Genomic DNA, 15,788 nt, shown 5'->3' on the forward strand with positions numbered 1-15,788 from the left:
TTTGAGCTATGGCATGTATAGGGACTTGGTCATTTCGATTGTATATTCTTAAGATATGACCAAAAGATTATATGTAAATATTTGATGATGAATAGTTATTAAAATGGCTAATTTGATGATGAATAGTTATTAAAATGACTAAGTATGAAGGTGTTTGTTTTTATAAATGTCTAGGTGATAAATTATGCATAGAAATCATGAAAAAGTAAAAAAAAAATTGGTAGTGAATCAGTTTTGAGACAGCCGTAGTGACGTGATTTTGAAAAATCACCAAGGATAGTAGAAAATGAATTAGAGGGTGGATGAGATATAGAATTAAAGCTTATTGATTCTATCTTCATATAAAAATAACGGTGTAGACAAAAAAATTATGTATTCTGAGATATTTGCATTTTAGTTAGACAAGGTTAAAGTGGTTTTCGGAATCCCCTGTTCTGACTTTGGAAAATCATTAAAAATTGTAAAAAAATATTTATGAGTCGTAATTTATATGTATAGATTTCTTATTGAGTCTATTTTCTATAGAAACAAGTGAGAACACATATGAAGTCTTTACAATGAGATAATTAAATTTTAGTGATGAGAGGTCAGGACAGTCGATTAGTGAAATAGGGGAGACTTTAACTAATAAAATGTACTAATTGGCTGAACAAAAAATTCTGAAAAATTTATGGTAAAAATATATATTAGTCTAGTTTCAGGTAAAATTTACGGATATAAATTTTGAGTTTTTTAGGTCAAGTTATAATTGATTTAGTGACTACTGTACAGGTGGACAGCCTTACTATGAACAGTGAAATAACTTTTACAAGTAAATTTTTAGTCCTGAACTTTTAAGTTAAGTCAAGTAACACCTCATGCTTGACTCCGGCAACGGTCTCGGGTAAAGGGTGTTACACCTCATCTTGAGAATTTATATTGTAAACAGTAAAGGTTTACACACCAATTGCACTCACATAACAAGTTCCTCAATGAACAAACAAAGTGCTCTCAATATGGTCTTATACAATAACTTATACAAGCCTTGAATATATATAAGTGTTTTGGCTTGCTAACATACTAGTAACTGAACGCAATACAACCACTTAAAATTTAACAACCAAAAAATAGAAAAAGTAATATATTAATAAACTCCAATAAAGCATAATTTTATGGAGATTCAGTCTTCAAGGTAAACTCATACAATCCCAAATGATTCTTCATTAATCAAAGGGTTGTAATTGTTCAGCCCAATCTAATCTTCACAAGGCAATGGATTGGTTTTCCATAGCTGGGCTTCCATACCTTCACAATATCAACATAGTCAGTAGCCTAAAGGTTTTGTTTCATTAAATTTATAACACCAAAAATGGCAAGTTTTACTGCATTGTCCTAGGGATGAATGGTAGTGGCTATTACCGAGTTCTACTCAAAGTAGTGTTCCACAAGTTGCCTCAACAATCTCCCCCTTTGGTAAAATTTTGAACAAAATCAAACAAACCAGGAAGATAATCATAAAAAACAATTACAACTTCCCTTTAGCATAATCCTTACTCAAATATATTGAACTTAGAACATACCAAGTAAATAAATTATCAATGTTTTGTTTAGAATTTGCATTAAAAATAAAAATACTAAAATTATATCTAAGCAAGTTGTAGATAAGTAATATGTTTTTTCCACATCCCAAAACATTTTCAACATCAATTAGTCAAATACTATTAAAATGCTTTTGATTGTGTTTTTTTTCGTAAGTTAATCCAACACCAACTTAATTAGGATACAAACTCAATTAAAAATTATCTAAAAATTAATAAATATTATTTAATGATATTTTTATATTTTCATATTTTTATATAAATAATTTCTTTAAAAAACACTACTAAAATAACCAATAGTCCAAAAATTGAATCAGGGATTGGTGGATATTTTAAAATAAGATCCTTACCACTCCACTTATAATTTCATTCAATGAGAATTTTTTAATAATTAAGTTTTTATATAAATATTTTACTTTCACTCACAACATAGGTATGACATAACCTTGTGTATATTGAATAAGCCTTCTATTTGCTCTTATTTCAAATTATTGTTCCTTTCATTGTTGTAAGAAAAGTTTCAACAGTAAAATAGAACAAGATAGTTTTGTAAGAAGAGTAAAGCTAGAAGAAATACTTTTTAAACCTTAATGTCGTTTTGTCTCTCACCACGATTTAAAACCTATATATTATTTTCCTTAAAAAGAACTTTCTCTGGTTTTTTATATACTTTGCATAAAATAGTTAATGTTGGGTGAACCTTTATAACAAAAAAACAATAATATAACATGAAATCCAAATATTGGAAAGAAGTTGAGTAGAAAAAAAAAGGTAAGAGGATTGCAAAGATACGTTATCTAATAGTTAAAAAAGTGCATTAAAAGAGAAGAAAGAATTGTTGGAAAGAGAGACTGTAAAAAAATTGAAAAGTTTTAATTTAATTAAATTTGATTTTTTAAAATCTAATTTAATTCTATCTTTTAATTTAATTTTAGTTTAAAAGTGTTGCATGTTAGAAAATGGTTAGCTAACAGAATTCTTTTAACAACTAGGGTAATTTGGGTAAATAGAATAATTAGGTACCACTTGTAATTAAAACAAAAAAAAAGCTTAGGTGTCAAATAGAGGTGTTCATGGGCCGGGTCGGGCCCAAAAAATATTTCGGCCCGCGTCCTAGGCCCGGGCCCGGCCTGAAATATGGGCCTGAAATTTTATCTTGGCCCGGCCTGAGAAAAAATTTCTAAACCCAAGCCCGGCTCGGCCCGACCCATTTTTTTAATAAACACCAAAAAAATATTTTAAAAATAAAAAACATAAAAAAGTATTTTAAAATAAAAAAATAAATATTTATTATATATTCGGGTCAGACCGGGCCGGGCCCGGGCCAAAAAAGTGGTGCCTGAGGCCCGGCCCGTTTTTTAAATGGGCCTCTTTTTTTCCCAAACCCATATTTCGGGCCTATATTTTTACCCGAACCCTCCCATATTTCGGGCGGGTCGTCAGGTCGGGCCGAGCCACCCGGCCCATGAACACCTCTAGTGTCAACCTAGAAAAAAGAGTATAGTTTAGGTGCCATTTTGCAATTTAAACCCTTTTTTTAAGCTCGAATATCAAGTTATTGGTAAAATGGTTTTATTGAGGCAACAGAATCACATAGCTTTCGAAGTGATAACCATCATTTGGTTTATAGAGTTCTACAACATTGTGCCATTATTTAATTTTGTTAAAGGTATTGCTATTCTTTGTATATAACATGACAACCATGCATTGTCTAACCGAATCCAATTCTCTCGATATGTTCCTAAAAAAATATGATTCGTGTGAATTCTTCCCCCAATTGACGAAGAGATCTTAGCAGAATTGCCACATATGAAATTGAGCACAATTTTGCAAAGAAATAGCCCACTTGTCTTTCAAGAAGAGATGAGAAACATGCTCAATATCATTTGATTGAATAGTTGACCCAACTCATTATTGTTTGAAGAAACCCTCCACTTCAATTGGCATTTTTTTCATGAAAAGCAAACATGATATAACAAATTCAGTCTTTCACTAACATATTAGGAGTAATTTAATATTCTATATATTGATTATGTATAGATTCTAGTCATTTTGTACAAAACTAACAATTAAACTTTACAATCTTGTCCTTTTCACATTTAAGCTTAAAATTTATCAATTTAACACAAATTTCTTCAAGAAATCAATAATGAAAATTTTTAAAAACTTTAACAGTTTTGCAAATTGGTACATGGGCTAGCTAAATCAAGCTAGCATGACCTCAAAAACATAAAAAAATATTAAAAAAATGACTTGAATAGCTTACCAAGGGACAGAATGTTTGAAACCTTAAAAAGCTTTTCCCTAATTTTTTTTCTTTAATTTTCAATGATGAAGAAGAGAAAATAAACATGACAAGCATTAAATCGCCTTTATATACTTAGATTAACTTAATTAAACTAAATTTAATTTATTAAACCGTAATCTAATTAAAGCTTAATCATATTTAACAAAAGTTAGTGGAGAATAACATCATTCTCCACTATTTGATGGTCAAAATGGTTTAATTACCAATTTGACCTTTTTGATATTTAAAAATCTATAGTGATAAGAATTTTACAATTTAGTCATTATATCTTAATTAAGCAATTAATAAGCAAAATTGAAGGACCAAACTTTAAAAAACTTTTATACTAACTCCTTAAATATTTATATTTAATATTTACGGACCCGATTTAATATTTATACTAACTCCCAACTATGTTGTCTCTAAGGTTCAAACATGTGTTCTCTCCTTAGGAATATAATGTGCAGTTCCACTACACTTAATACTTGTTGGGAAAATATTTAAGTATTTCTAGCTTAATCATATATAAGCTACCTAAATGAATTATGCTATAAAGTAACATCACAAATTTAATGTTGAGATAATTTATCTTTAGTCTAAGAGTTGTTATTTCATAACAAGGTCTTTAAAGATTTATTGTGACAACTCTTATTCAATATTCTTTTGAAGCATGACAAAAATGAAAATGAAGTAAACTTATCGATATAAAGGATATTACTACAAAAGATCATGTAAAGAAACAATAAGTTTATATTCAACACAATAGTACAGACTTAAGGATTAAAGATCCTATGAATATGGCATTATGGACAAACAATTTAAAATAATATACATCATATGAAATTAAATCAAGTCTGTTAAAGTATGACTTCATATAAATGCTGAGTTTAGTTATTTTTGTAAGCCAATATGCACCAAGTTGATGAATTAGAAATATGAGTTGAATAGTTTGAATTGTGTTAGACATTATCTTTAAGGATATTTGATTGTATAGTATATCCCGTAAGATTAAACAAGCACTGTCGTTATAAAACGATAGCAAGAATGAACAATAAAATACAACATAAAATACTTAGAAATCTCAAAATGATATAGAGGGCGAGCGAGAAGAGGATAAATTTCTTAAAGTGTGTGTATTATGAAAGTGGACGTGGGTATTTTAGTCAACTGACTAAAAGTACAAAAGGTAAGTTGAGTAAAAAGTGGATTTCACTTAGCCAAAAATAGTTTTAAAATGGTTCAACAAATTTAAACTTGCTAAATATAGGTGTTGCTAATTAAGAATTTTTCTTGGACTCTAAAAAATTCAGTAAAATAGTAGTCTAAAAACAAAAGGGCTTGAATATCGCAAAGGATCCCTACCTACCCTAAGCTCTTCAATGATCCGCTCATTTCTCTTGTTTTTTTTATCCAACAAGTGCTGGTGTTCTTGTTGTTCATGATTTTGAAAGCTGAGCCTCTAGTATTTTCATCTTCTCTTGCATCTCGATGAAATGTTAGGAGCCATATTATGAATTTTAAGAGGTTTAGTCAGCCGACGGGGTAATACCATTAGTATTTCCTTAGTGGGGTAGGGATAATACAATGGTGGTGGTAGGCACTGATTGTACGTGGGATAGGCTTGTTGGTAGGGATGGGCATCTCGCAGAATATACGAGGATGTTCTTAGTGGAGGTGGGTGATATTATTGGTTGTGTTGCAGTTGCTAGCCAAGAATAGTGGGTAGATGAGTAACATGGGGAGGTTGTTGGGGTCATGTTTGGGTTTGCTGAACTTCCTGGTTATGATTTCATGAATGACAGTGAAAGAGTGAGCCATGGTGGTTCATTCTACGCTCGTCATACCAATTATTGATACGAGTTATCGACATAAAGGAGACAGTGGTAGAGAGGAGTACCATTTCACCTAAGCTTGGCAGAAAGCTAGAGAAAATAAGGAGTAAAGATTTTGTATAGAGGAAGTAGAAGAAGTAAAAGGAAGTGATGATAGAGGAAGGAGAGAGGATCCTTGTACCTATATGCATCCAAGCTTATGTAGTGGGTCGCCCCTTGTCTCGTAATGCCACATGGTAGAGAGTACGATGACCTGCATGGTTGTGCGAGTTGGCCTAGTGTCAATGCTGTTATAGGTATGTTGTTGTCATGGTATGTATTGTGTGGTCCTTGATCTGCCTTAATTTGATATGAAAAATTACGCCTTCCCGGTATACGTAAGGAGATTATTCTCGAGCAAAGTAGCATCTTTTTTGTAATTTTTAGATTTTAAGTTAATAAGTGTAAATGTCTTATTTTTACTCATTTTTGAGTCCCTAGCGTATGGTTGACTAATGTAAGGATGTGTTGGAGGTTGAAAACGAGCGAGCACAATACCAAAAGAGAGGGTATTGTAATATCCAAACTTTGGAATTGTGATACCTCCAACAAACTCGAGATTGAAGACCACCCTTCAGTTGTATCATGATATCCACCCTCCAAGAACACCCCCAAGTTTGAAATTGTTTGAGGCATTACGATATCCTCTTCCTTGGTATCGCGAAACCAATATCATGTGGGGACAAAATTGCACAAAAAGGGTAGTCTTTGTCCACTCAAAGCACCAATCATTGAAGGCTCGTTCAAGGGTATTTTGGGCACACAAATTGGATTAGAATAGCTGCTATATTAGCCAAAATTTGGCTGGGAGAGAAAGACAGGTCACATTACCTTAGTTTAGACTTAGTTTTATTAGGTTTTCTCTTAGATTCTCTTCCTCTTTTTCTAAGGTTTCTTAATTTCATTTCCTTAGCTATAGATTTTACATTTCCCAACAAGTTTTTTTCTTGTTTTAGTTGTTTTTAGTGTTAGTTAAGTTAGTTATCACTGTATCTTAGGTTTATTTGCACCTTTAGTCCTTATACCTTGGTTGTAAGACATTTTTAGATTTAGTTTAATGTATTTCAGTTTCTTTTACTTTGCATTTGTTAAAGTTTGTTCCTTTTATGTTTATTGCTTTAGATTTTCTTGTTGAATGCTTTACATTACATGCCTTTTAGATTTTCATGCATAAAAATCTCAACTTTTATATTTTTCTCAAGCTTTGCTTTAATGGAATCTTTGTTTTTCATTTTCATGGTTGTTAATTTTATTTCCAGCATTAGTAGCTAAACCTTTAAGGGGTTGGTTGATGGAGATGTGGTCAACTGGTTTTTGGATGAAGGACCAAATCGTAATAAATTGGAGTAATTTGAATGAACTTAAAAACTTAGGACTAACGACCCTAATGGAACATGTAGGCAAGTGAGACCGAGTGGAAATCTTTTTGGGTACCAATTCATTATTCCCGAGTTAACCGGTGAGATAAAGAGATAATCCGAATTAATTTGTCTAACTTGGTAAAATGGAGACCGAGAGGTAAAATGGAGCAATTTTAGGAGTTTAAGCGATTTGGATCCCTAGTTCAAAGAGTAATGAACCACATCAATATTAACCAATCACTGTTTGTTATTTAATTGTTAATTTTGTAACTTTGCATGTTTTACAAGTCCTCACTAGTTATATAGTAAAATAGATTAATTTATCTTGATTTCATGCTTTTCCGTAATATAATTTTTTGTGATTAGTTGGTTGATTAGTTGGTTAGACTTTTTATTTTACATGCATGTTATTTAGAAATTGTTCAATCCAAAATTTTCTTGGATTTGATCCTTAGAATACTCCAATGTTCTATTGTAACACTACAAATATTATAATTGACTTATCACACTTGCAATGAAGCATTGAATTTTATATTGTATTTTAATTCCCAAGTATTGATTCTCATCTCTCTCCCGTCGATCGGGAGAGAGACAGTCAATCCTGCAAAAATCGTAGGTTGTCTTGCTTTGGCATCCCTATCTTTAAAGTCGTATAAGATGGTTAAGCCTCAGTGGCTCCAGCGGAGGGTGTGCCATAGACCGTTCGTAGGCTAATCCATTAATTTTATATAAAATTAATTATATTATAGAATGTACATTTAAAAGGATAATTTAAAGTGGAAATTTCCTTATAACATATCTTTACAAATATTATAATTATGTATATGATTTGAGTGGTAGAAATCGGTGGACAAAATTGCTTATATAGGAAATTGAATACACAGTATATTTAATGCATTTAATGCATTTTTCTAATTTGATTAAAATTTTAAAAAGAAATATTGAACTTTCAAATGCATAATGTGATTTTTGCTTGATTGAGTTATTCGTATTAGGGCATGATTTGATTATATTAAAAATTTTATATTGTGCTTCAATGCATAATTTAGGCAAATTACGACACATGTATTTATTATGATTTTTTTTCATATAATATGAATTTTTTCCTTAATTATTATGATTGAGTTTTTTTTTATCTAAATATTTAATCTAATAAAAATTTAACTATATTTATCTAGAATCGAAATAATAAAATTGTGACAATTGTCGCACATTTAACTTGGTGAAATTAACTAAATAAGCTGTCGGCATAGATTCGGTTGATATTTGGGTAAGAAAAAAAAATAATTACTTACTTGTCCATCTAACTTTTAAAAAAATTTATTTTAGCATTTCATTTAATTATTCACCGCTTTTATCCCTTAAGCTTATATTGTTTGTCAAAACAATAAAAAAAATAGATAGAAAAGTTAAAATTTGTTAATTTTACTGACATGACATTCACATGGTACTCCACGTGTATGCTGCATTAACAATTAAATAATTTTTTAAAAATTTAAAATTATCGAAAAATAACCTTTTATATATTTTAACAATTTTTAAGTTTTTCTTAAAAAATTATAATTTTTTTTTGAATTTTAAAATTTTAAAAAATTAATTAGGTATGTGGCACTCTACATGTATGCTATATTAGCAAAGTTAACAAATATGAACTTTTTCATTTATTTTGAAGTGATTTAACAAACAATGCAAGTCTAAAGCTAAAATAATAAAAATTAAATGGATTGCTAAAATAATTTTTTTTAAGTTGGAGGACCAAATAAGTCATTATGCCATCAAAAAAACTGCTACTCACCTTATGGGAAATAACTGCCATTCCCTCCTATACCGACTGCACCTAACGGTCATTTGAAGTTTGGTGGTTGAAGATCTAAACTTCCAGGAGAGAATAACACTGGAAAGAAGCATCACATTTGTTGAAAATGAAAGCTACTACAGAATGGTCCAAATAAAGTCGATACTAATCATAGATAAATTAGTTTTTCTATTCCACCTTCTCTTCAAATCTTCAACCTCCCCACCAATAATCACCTTGGTTTTTCAACCATGCTTTCTTTCAGCCCTTCATTATTTCCTCTAATCTACTTACCACCTCCATTACTCTCTGTCCCTTTCTATCCTATCACCTCGTTTTGCTCCTATGGAAAGGTTCAAATTCTTAAGGTTTTTCAGTTTCAGAACCCAGCATGACTTCCTCCCTTCTTCCAACCCTGTTCGTGAGAATCTCATCAATGGGGCTGACACTGATACCAATGGTGAACATCGGGATGGGTTCTTTTCGAATTTGGTTTACGGATTTCTCAGGCGTTTTAAGTCTGGAAGTAAGTTGTCGTCCCCTGTAAGGTCTAATTACTAGTTTAATTTGGTTTTCTGACAGTGTTTCTGAGATGGGGTTTTTGTGATTTTTGGGTCTTTGTTTGAGATATTTAGAGAAGATTGATGGCGGTTCAAAGACAGAAGAAGAAGAGAAGGTTTATTCTTGGTTGTATGCTTTGGCCAGATCAGAAATATACATGGCTTTTGAATATGTTCGATCCACAGAAAGAGGTTAGCTAGCTTTCTTTTCTCCTGATTTAGTTACCGTTGCTGATTGGAAGAGAATTGAATCGATATGCCTGTTATCTGTTTGATGTTTTGAAAATGAGTAAATTAAGTAGCGTCCTTGATCAATTCACCAGCTTTTCGGGGGAATGGATATGCTTATTTTACTCAATTCTGCTTTTGAGTAGGCTTGAGCTTTACTGAAGCTGAGAAGAGATTGAAGGAAAATGGGCCAAATACTCCCCTTGAATACACATTTCCAAGCTCGTGGCATCTTCTGTGGAGCGCCTTCTTTCATCCTTTCAATATCATTCTTATTGTGTTGTCAGCACTCTCATACATAACCAGTGATAATCCAAATGGATGCATCATGCTTATACTGGTTTTCATTAGCGTCTCCCTTCGATTCTATCAGGTACTTCTCGTTTTAAATTTCTCGATCAACTGAATTCTCTATGAATTCTGATTCAAACACAATTGTATGCAACTTTAAGTTCTATGCACCACCCAGGAATATGGCAGTTCAAAAGCAGCCATGCAACTTTCAGAATATGTAAGATCTCCGGTTAAAGTTCAAAGATGTGCAGGGAGGGTGGTTCAGACAGAATTAATCGTTCAAGTTGATCAAAGAGATGTTGTTCCAGGAGACATTGTCATTTTCGAGCCTGGGGACCTTTTCCCTGGTGATGTGAGACTATTAACTTCGAAACACCTTGTTGTAAGGTATACAGCTTCAAATCTTCCCTTTCTTTGTTTCAAGGTTTGAAATTTCCCTTTATGACCTTTTCTTTTTGACTGGTAATCCGTGGAGTCCCTTATTTTACATTCTTGCTTCTTCAACAGTCAGTCCTCATTAACAGGAGAGTCATGGCCAACTGAAAAAACTGCAGATGCGAGAGAAGATAGAAGCACTCCGTTGCTAGAATTAAAGAATATTTGTTTCATGGTGGGTATAGTTGTTCCAATATTACTCTTTTGTTCCTTGTGGTAATAATCCTTCCGCAACATTTACAGAACCTAAGAGTCTCAAGTAGGAAAAAGATTATAATCAGGATTATGATTTTCTCAAGTTATATTGCTAATGTATCACGCAATTCCTTTAGTCATTTGCATATTTGAATCTTAAGTATGGTAACTTCAGTGTAGCTAATATCCAACTGTTGTCTATTAGTATGTGTTTACTCATAGACTATTACTACATAATACGCTGAGGTATATACCGTTACGATTAATATTTCAGGGGACAAATGTGGTATCAGGTACTGGAACTGGTTTAGTTGTCTCCACTGGATCCAAGACCTACATAAGTGCCGTGTTTTCAACTATTGGAAAGCACAAACCAGCAGATAGTTTTGAGAAGGGTATCCGGCATATATCGTACGTGCTTGTTGGTGTAATGCTTCTAGTAGTCACAATCATGATATTGGTAGAGTACTTTACCTTTTATGATTTGAGTGAGAGTACCCTTTTTGGGATCTCGGTTGCATGTGCCCTAACTCCTCAAATGCTTCCCCTCATCATCAACACAAGTCTTGCAAAGGGCGCACTTGCTATGGCTAGGGAGAGATGTATAGTGAAAAGCTTATCTGCCATTAGAGACATGGGATCCATGTAAGTCCAAAGTTTCTCCCTGAAATATAGAGCTGAAAGAATTAAATCATTCCATGTAGACCATTGTTTGTAGTGAATGGTTATGAAGTTGGATAACTGACACAGAAAATTGAGTTGATCATCAACTAAGATGCTAGATTTGAATAAATTGGAAAATTGTGAAAGACGACTATAATTAAAGTACATAGAATTTAGTTATACTTTTGGATTCAAAAGCACCCTGAAAATCACAGGATGATAAAATTAGTTTACCTGTAAATCAGGGTCAGAGACCTATGCTTGCTTTCACTCGTTTGAAATCTAAAACCAGGAGTTTTAGATATGGATCTACTTTTATTTTTAAGAAAGCACAGTACCTCAGAAAAATGCACTCTGTTGTCAAAGACCAAGTTACACAGACTTCAAATGATTGTTAAATAGGGCATGTATTTGGCATAGGTATACTAAATTTCTTTCCTATATTAAGAAGATCATAAACCCATAACAATGTTTAAAATGTGGAAGACATGTTTTTGGCATGGATACTTTAAGAAAATTAAGGAGTTCAAGTAGCATAGATTAGCATGTGAAGAGTCCCAGCTCATGTTCTAAGTTGTTGCAAGCTAAGTTCATCAAGTTTTCCATTTTGAAAGTATAATATTTTGGTACTTATACTTCTTTTGCTTTTTGATTTTGCAGGGATATTCTATGTATTGATAAAACTGGGACGCTCACCATGAACCGTGCAATCATGGTTAATCATCTGGATAGCTGGGGTGCTCCAAGAGAAAAGGTCTTACATTTTGCCTTCCTGAATTCTTACTTCAAGAGTGATCAGAAATATCCGCTAGATGATGCAATTCTGGCATTTGTGTACACAAACGGATACCGATTCCAACCATCCAAATGGAGAAAGACTGATGAAATCCCTTTTGATTTCATGAGAAGAAGAGTATCGGTTATTCTGGAAACAGAATCTAATCCAGAAGGCAGAAATATCCAACCCTTTTACAGATTCATAATAACCAAAGGAGCACTTGAAGATGTGCTCAAAGTTTGTTCTTATGTGGAGAATGTAGATATGGGTGAGATAACAGCTGTCTCTGCAGAACACCATCATAGGATCCTAAATGTGGTGGAAGAACTTAGAAATGAGGGATTAAGGATTATAGGAGTTGCAATAAAGAACCTGCAGCAAACAGTGAGTTCAAATATCCTCTAAACCATTGCCTTTTCTCTTCCCGTATGGCTGTATCCCATTCTGTTCTACTTTTGTCATGCATGAATTTCAAGCCCCAAGCATCCTTGTACAACGGGACATGTATGCAAGAACAAACTTTCATTACTATTATAGAGAACCAATGCTTAAAGCCCTGTAAGTAATACAGTTTTATGTCATGTTGCAGAAAATAAGTAAGCAAAACATGGAAAATGAAGATGATGTTGAATCAGACATGGTGTTCCTTGGTGTTATAGCATTCTTTGACCCACCAAAGGACTCAGCAAAGGAAGCTCTATGGCGATTGGCTGAAAAGGGAGTAAAAGCAAAAGTATTAACTGGTGATTCACTTTCTCTAGCAATAAAAATTTGCAAGGAAGTTGGCATCAGAACCACACATGTAACTACTGGACCAGAGCTGGAGCAACTGAACCAGGAAGCCTTTCACGAGAAAGTGAAAAAAGCTACAGTTCTGGCTCGGCTCACCCCTTCTCAGAAATTGAGAGTCGTGCAGTCGTTGCAGTCAGTAGGTAATCATGTTGTTGGGTTCTTGGGAGATGGAATAAATGACTCACTCGCATTGGATGCTGCTAATGTTGGTATATCAGTTGATTCAGCAGCATCAGTTGCAAAAGATTTGGCTGATATTATTTTACTTGAGAAAGACTTAAACGTGCTTGTGGCAGGGGTTGAGCAAGGCCGCCTGACATTCGGCAATACAATGAAATACATTAAATTGTCAGTCATTGCTAATCTGGGGAGCGTTGTTTCACTCTTCATTGTAACTCTTGTACTCAGATTCGAGCCATTGACCCCAATTCAACTCCTTGTGCAGAACTTCTTGTATAGTGTGGGTCAGATTGCTATTCCATGGGACAGGATGGAAGAAGACTATGTCAAAATCCCACAAAAATGGTCTGTCAAAAGTTTGCCGATGTTCATATTATGGAATGGTCCTGTTTGCACTCTCTGTGATGTGGCCACTCTTTTGTTTGTTTGGTTTTATTACAGTTCTGGTGGGAAATTGGATGAATCGTTCTTCCGCTCTGCATATTTCATTCAAGGGCTTCTCATGCAGACTCTGATTTTCCACTTGATCCGTACGGAGAAAATTCCCTTCATCATGGAGATCGCTTCCTGGCCTGTACTTGCTTCAACAGTAGTGATTTCTGCCATTGGTATTGCAATACCCTTCTCAATAATCGGAGATTTCATGGGATTCACTGACTTGCCACTCTCATATTTCGGCTTTCTGGTGGTGCTTTTCGTAGGGTATTTTACAGTCGGTCAAATAGTGAAGAGAATATACATTGTGGTGTACAAAAAATGGCTTTAGAGTTTAGATGTTGGGATGATACAATGCTTGCACAAAGAGAAGGCAAAGGAAGAAGAAATTTTTGTTCATTGTACATTATGCGGTGACAGTACATAGATTGCCATTGTTTTGACAGGATTGAGTTGACTGTAATTTGAGGACTTCAGCACCTTAAACTGGTAAACACCATTGTTTTAAACCAAAATGAAGATGGGTTTAGATTACTTTAGAACATTACTGAATTGGATATAATTGTTCCATTAAAATCACAGTGCTTTTGAGTTTCCAATAACATTCCACTCTTTTACCCATCACCTCAATCATAATCCAAATAAATAGTGTTAGTTAGCCGAGCTTGTTCTAGTTGTGATCATTATCCCAATATCTAAACGGCCTTGCTTTTGATTTTTAAAGGTCCGGTTTTAAAGTCTTCTATTGATTTTCTAGTTTTTATGTGAAAAATTATGTTTATGGTCATGCATACGTGGTAAGGTTAGAATTTTAGTTTTGTAATTCGTGCCACATTAGATGATTCTTTAGTGCTTAACTCTCGTAAGTTGAGGATCCTCGATAAAATTTTTTTAAGTCACTGAAAATGAAGTAAAAACAACTCAAATTAAAGAACAACGAAATATTAGAAAAACCACAAAAAACCAAAAGCACACAGAGTGTTTGGGTAAATTCATTTAAAAGTATTCTATTACTCAAGGATGAATACAATGAATGAGATCATTAAAAACACCTTTATTTATAGTTGAGCTGATTCATATGATCCCCTAATATTACAAAATCAAATATTATCAGATTACATATTTTCTAAGATTAGTTTCTATATTTAACAAGGTAGTCTTAGTTTTCTCTTAAGTGTTTTACTGGGTCACTAAGGCTTTAAGTAAATGTGTTTATTCACATGTTCCACAACTCGGACCAGTTCAAGTAGGTCAAATAAACCTTATTTCATCAATTGACCTCAATGAGATGCTCTTTGCGTATTCATAACGGTCTTTGATTTGCAGCCCGCGACACATATATACAGAAGATTGTATGAAAGAGACTTATTTATTTGACATTATTAATCATTAAATCTTTTAAAAGATATTTTTGATAATTAACTGGAAATTCAATTTTTTTATATTGGGTGGGAAACGTGTTAGACATAACATGTTAGCGACCAAAATAAGTATTTAAAAATAAACACATATAAAATAAAATATGAACATAATTATTTATAGTTAATTTATCAAATATGAAAATCAAATAAAACAATTGAAATAAAGGAGAATTGAGATTTTACGAAATGTTGAGGCCCGTGAAACATAGTTTCCTTAAGACTGATTCGGCCGCTCCTACGATACTTGGAGTGATGTTGGTCGAAAGTCTCCCAGGATACAACAACAGCAGTGATCGAAGTAGTAGCACCTCTACCACGATCAATCAAAAGAACAATGTCTTTTTCTATCACCAGAATATTTAGAAAACACGAAAGATGGAAAAAAGAGATTTTTGAGAACAACAGAATTTCGGCAAGAGAAATTCTTAGAGAGTATGAGAGTCTGCAGTAAAAAACCCTTCAGAATCATGGCCTTTTATAGGTATGGAGAGTTGTAATTATGAAAAAATATCCCCAAAATGTGCTATTAAATAAAAATAAAAATTTAAAAAATAAAAATTTAAATTTAAATAGATTTATTGGAATCAAATCCATAAGATAAGTTTCCATATATAAGCAGATTTTGTCTGCTGAGGAAAATAAATTCGTATTGGGGTAAAATATCCGTAGGCCCATTTTGGGCCCGACTAGTCCAAACATTTCGCGTCGCCCACGTCGTGCGGGTGAACCCCAACTCTGTCGGGTTTGGACCTGCATAGCTTAGTCATTTAATTATCCTTCAAGAGAGTTCACATATATAAACACATCCTACACTTGGTATTTAACCAATGTGGGGTCTAAGCCTTTTATTTTTCCTCAACAATATATCCAAGTAGCTTACTTTGAGCATCAATTTCTCATTCATTACTCAACCATT

The 15,788-nt window shown here is 33.1% G+C and overlaps 1 protein-coding gene across 2 annotated transcripts; it reads left to right on the forward strand.

The window, feature by feature from the left end:
• The first annotated feature begins 9,073 nt into the window (after positions 1-9,073).
• On the forward strand, positions 9,074-13,993 carry LOC107913405 (magnesium-transporting ATPase, P-type 1). Of its 2 annotated transcripts, XM_016841978.2 has the most exons (8): positions 9,074-9,417; positions 9,527-9,643; positions 9,826-10,052; positions 10,149-10,360; positions 10,481-10,583; positions 10,878-11,248; positions 11,927-12,428; positions 12,634-13,993. In XM_016841978.2, the coding sequence occupies exons 1-8, from the start codon at positions 9,237-9,239 to the stop codon at positions 13,780-13,782; spliced, it is 2,862 nt and encodes a 953-aa protein (XP_016697467.1). In that variant the 5' UTR covers positions 9,074-9,236; the 3' UTR covers positions 13,783-13,993. The 2 variants fall into 2 exon arrangements, with proteins under 2 accessions (XP_016697467.1, XP_016697468.1); XM_016841979.2 differs by lacking the exons at positions 9,074-9,417; positions 9,527-9,643 and having other exon boundaries at positions 9,806-10,052; positions 10,132-10,360.
• Positions 13,994-15,788: the final 1,795 nt, after the last annotated feature.

The sequence above is a fragment of the Gossypium hirsutum genome, chromosome D11 (genome assembly GCF_007990345.1).
Source record: "Gossypium hirsutum isolate 1008001.06 chromosome D11, Gossypium_hirsutum_v2.1, whole genome shotgun sequence".
Taxonomy (NCBI): domain Eukaryota; kingdom Viridiplantae; phylum Streptophyta; class Magnoliopsida; order Malvales; family Malvaceae; genus Gossypium; species Gossypium hirsutum.

Bases quoted from the DNA above. Each gene is read 5' to 3' on its own strand.
- LOC107913405 (XM_016841978.2), top strand. From the start codon at position 9,237: ATGGAAAGGTTCAAATTCTTAAGGTTTTTCAGTTTCAGAACCCAGCAT. The intron at 10,053-10,148 runs GTACTTCTCGTT...TGCACCACCCAG, and splicing joins TCTCCCTTCGATTCTATCAG to GAATATGGCAGTTCAAAAGC. The intron at 11,249-11,926 runs GTAAGTCCAAAG...TTGATTTTGCAG, and splicing joins ATTAGAGACATGGGATCCAT to GGATATTCTATGTATTGATA.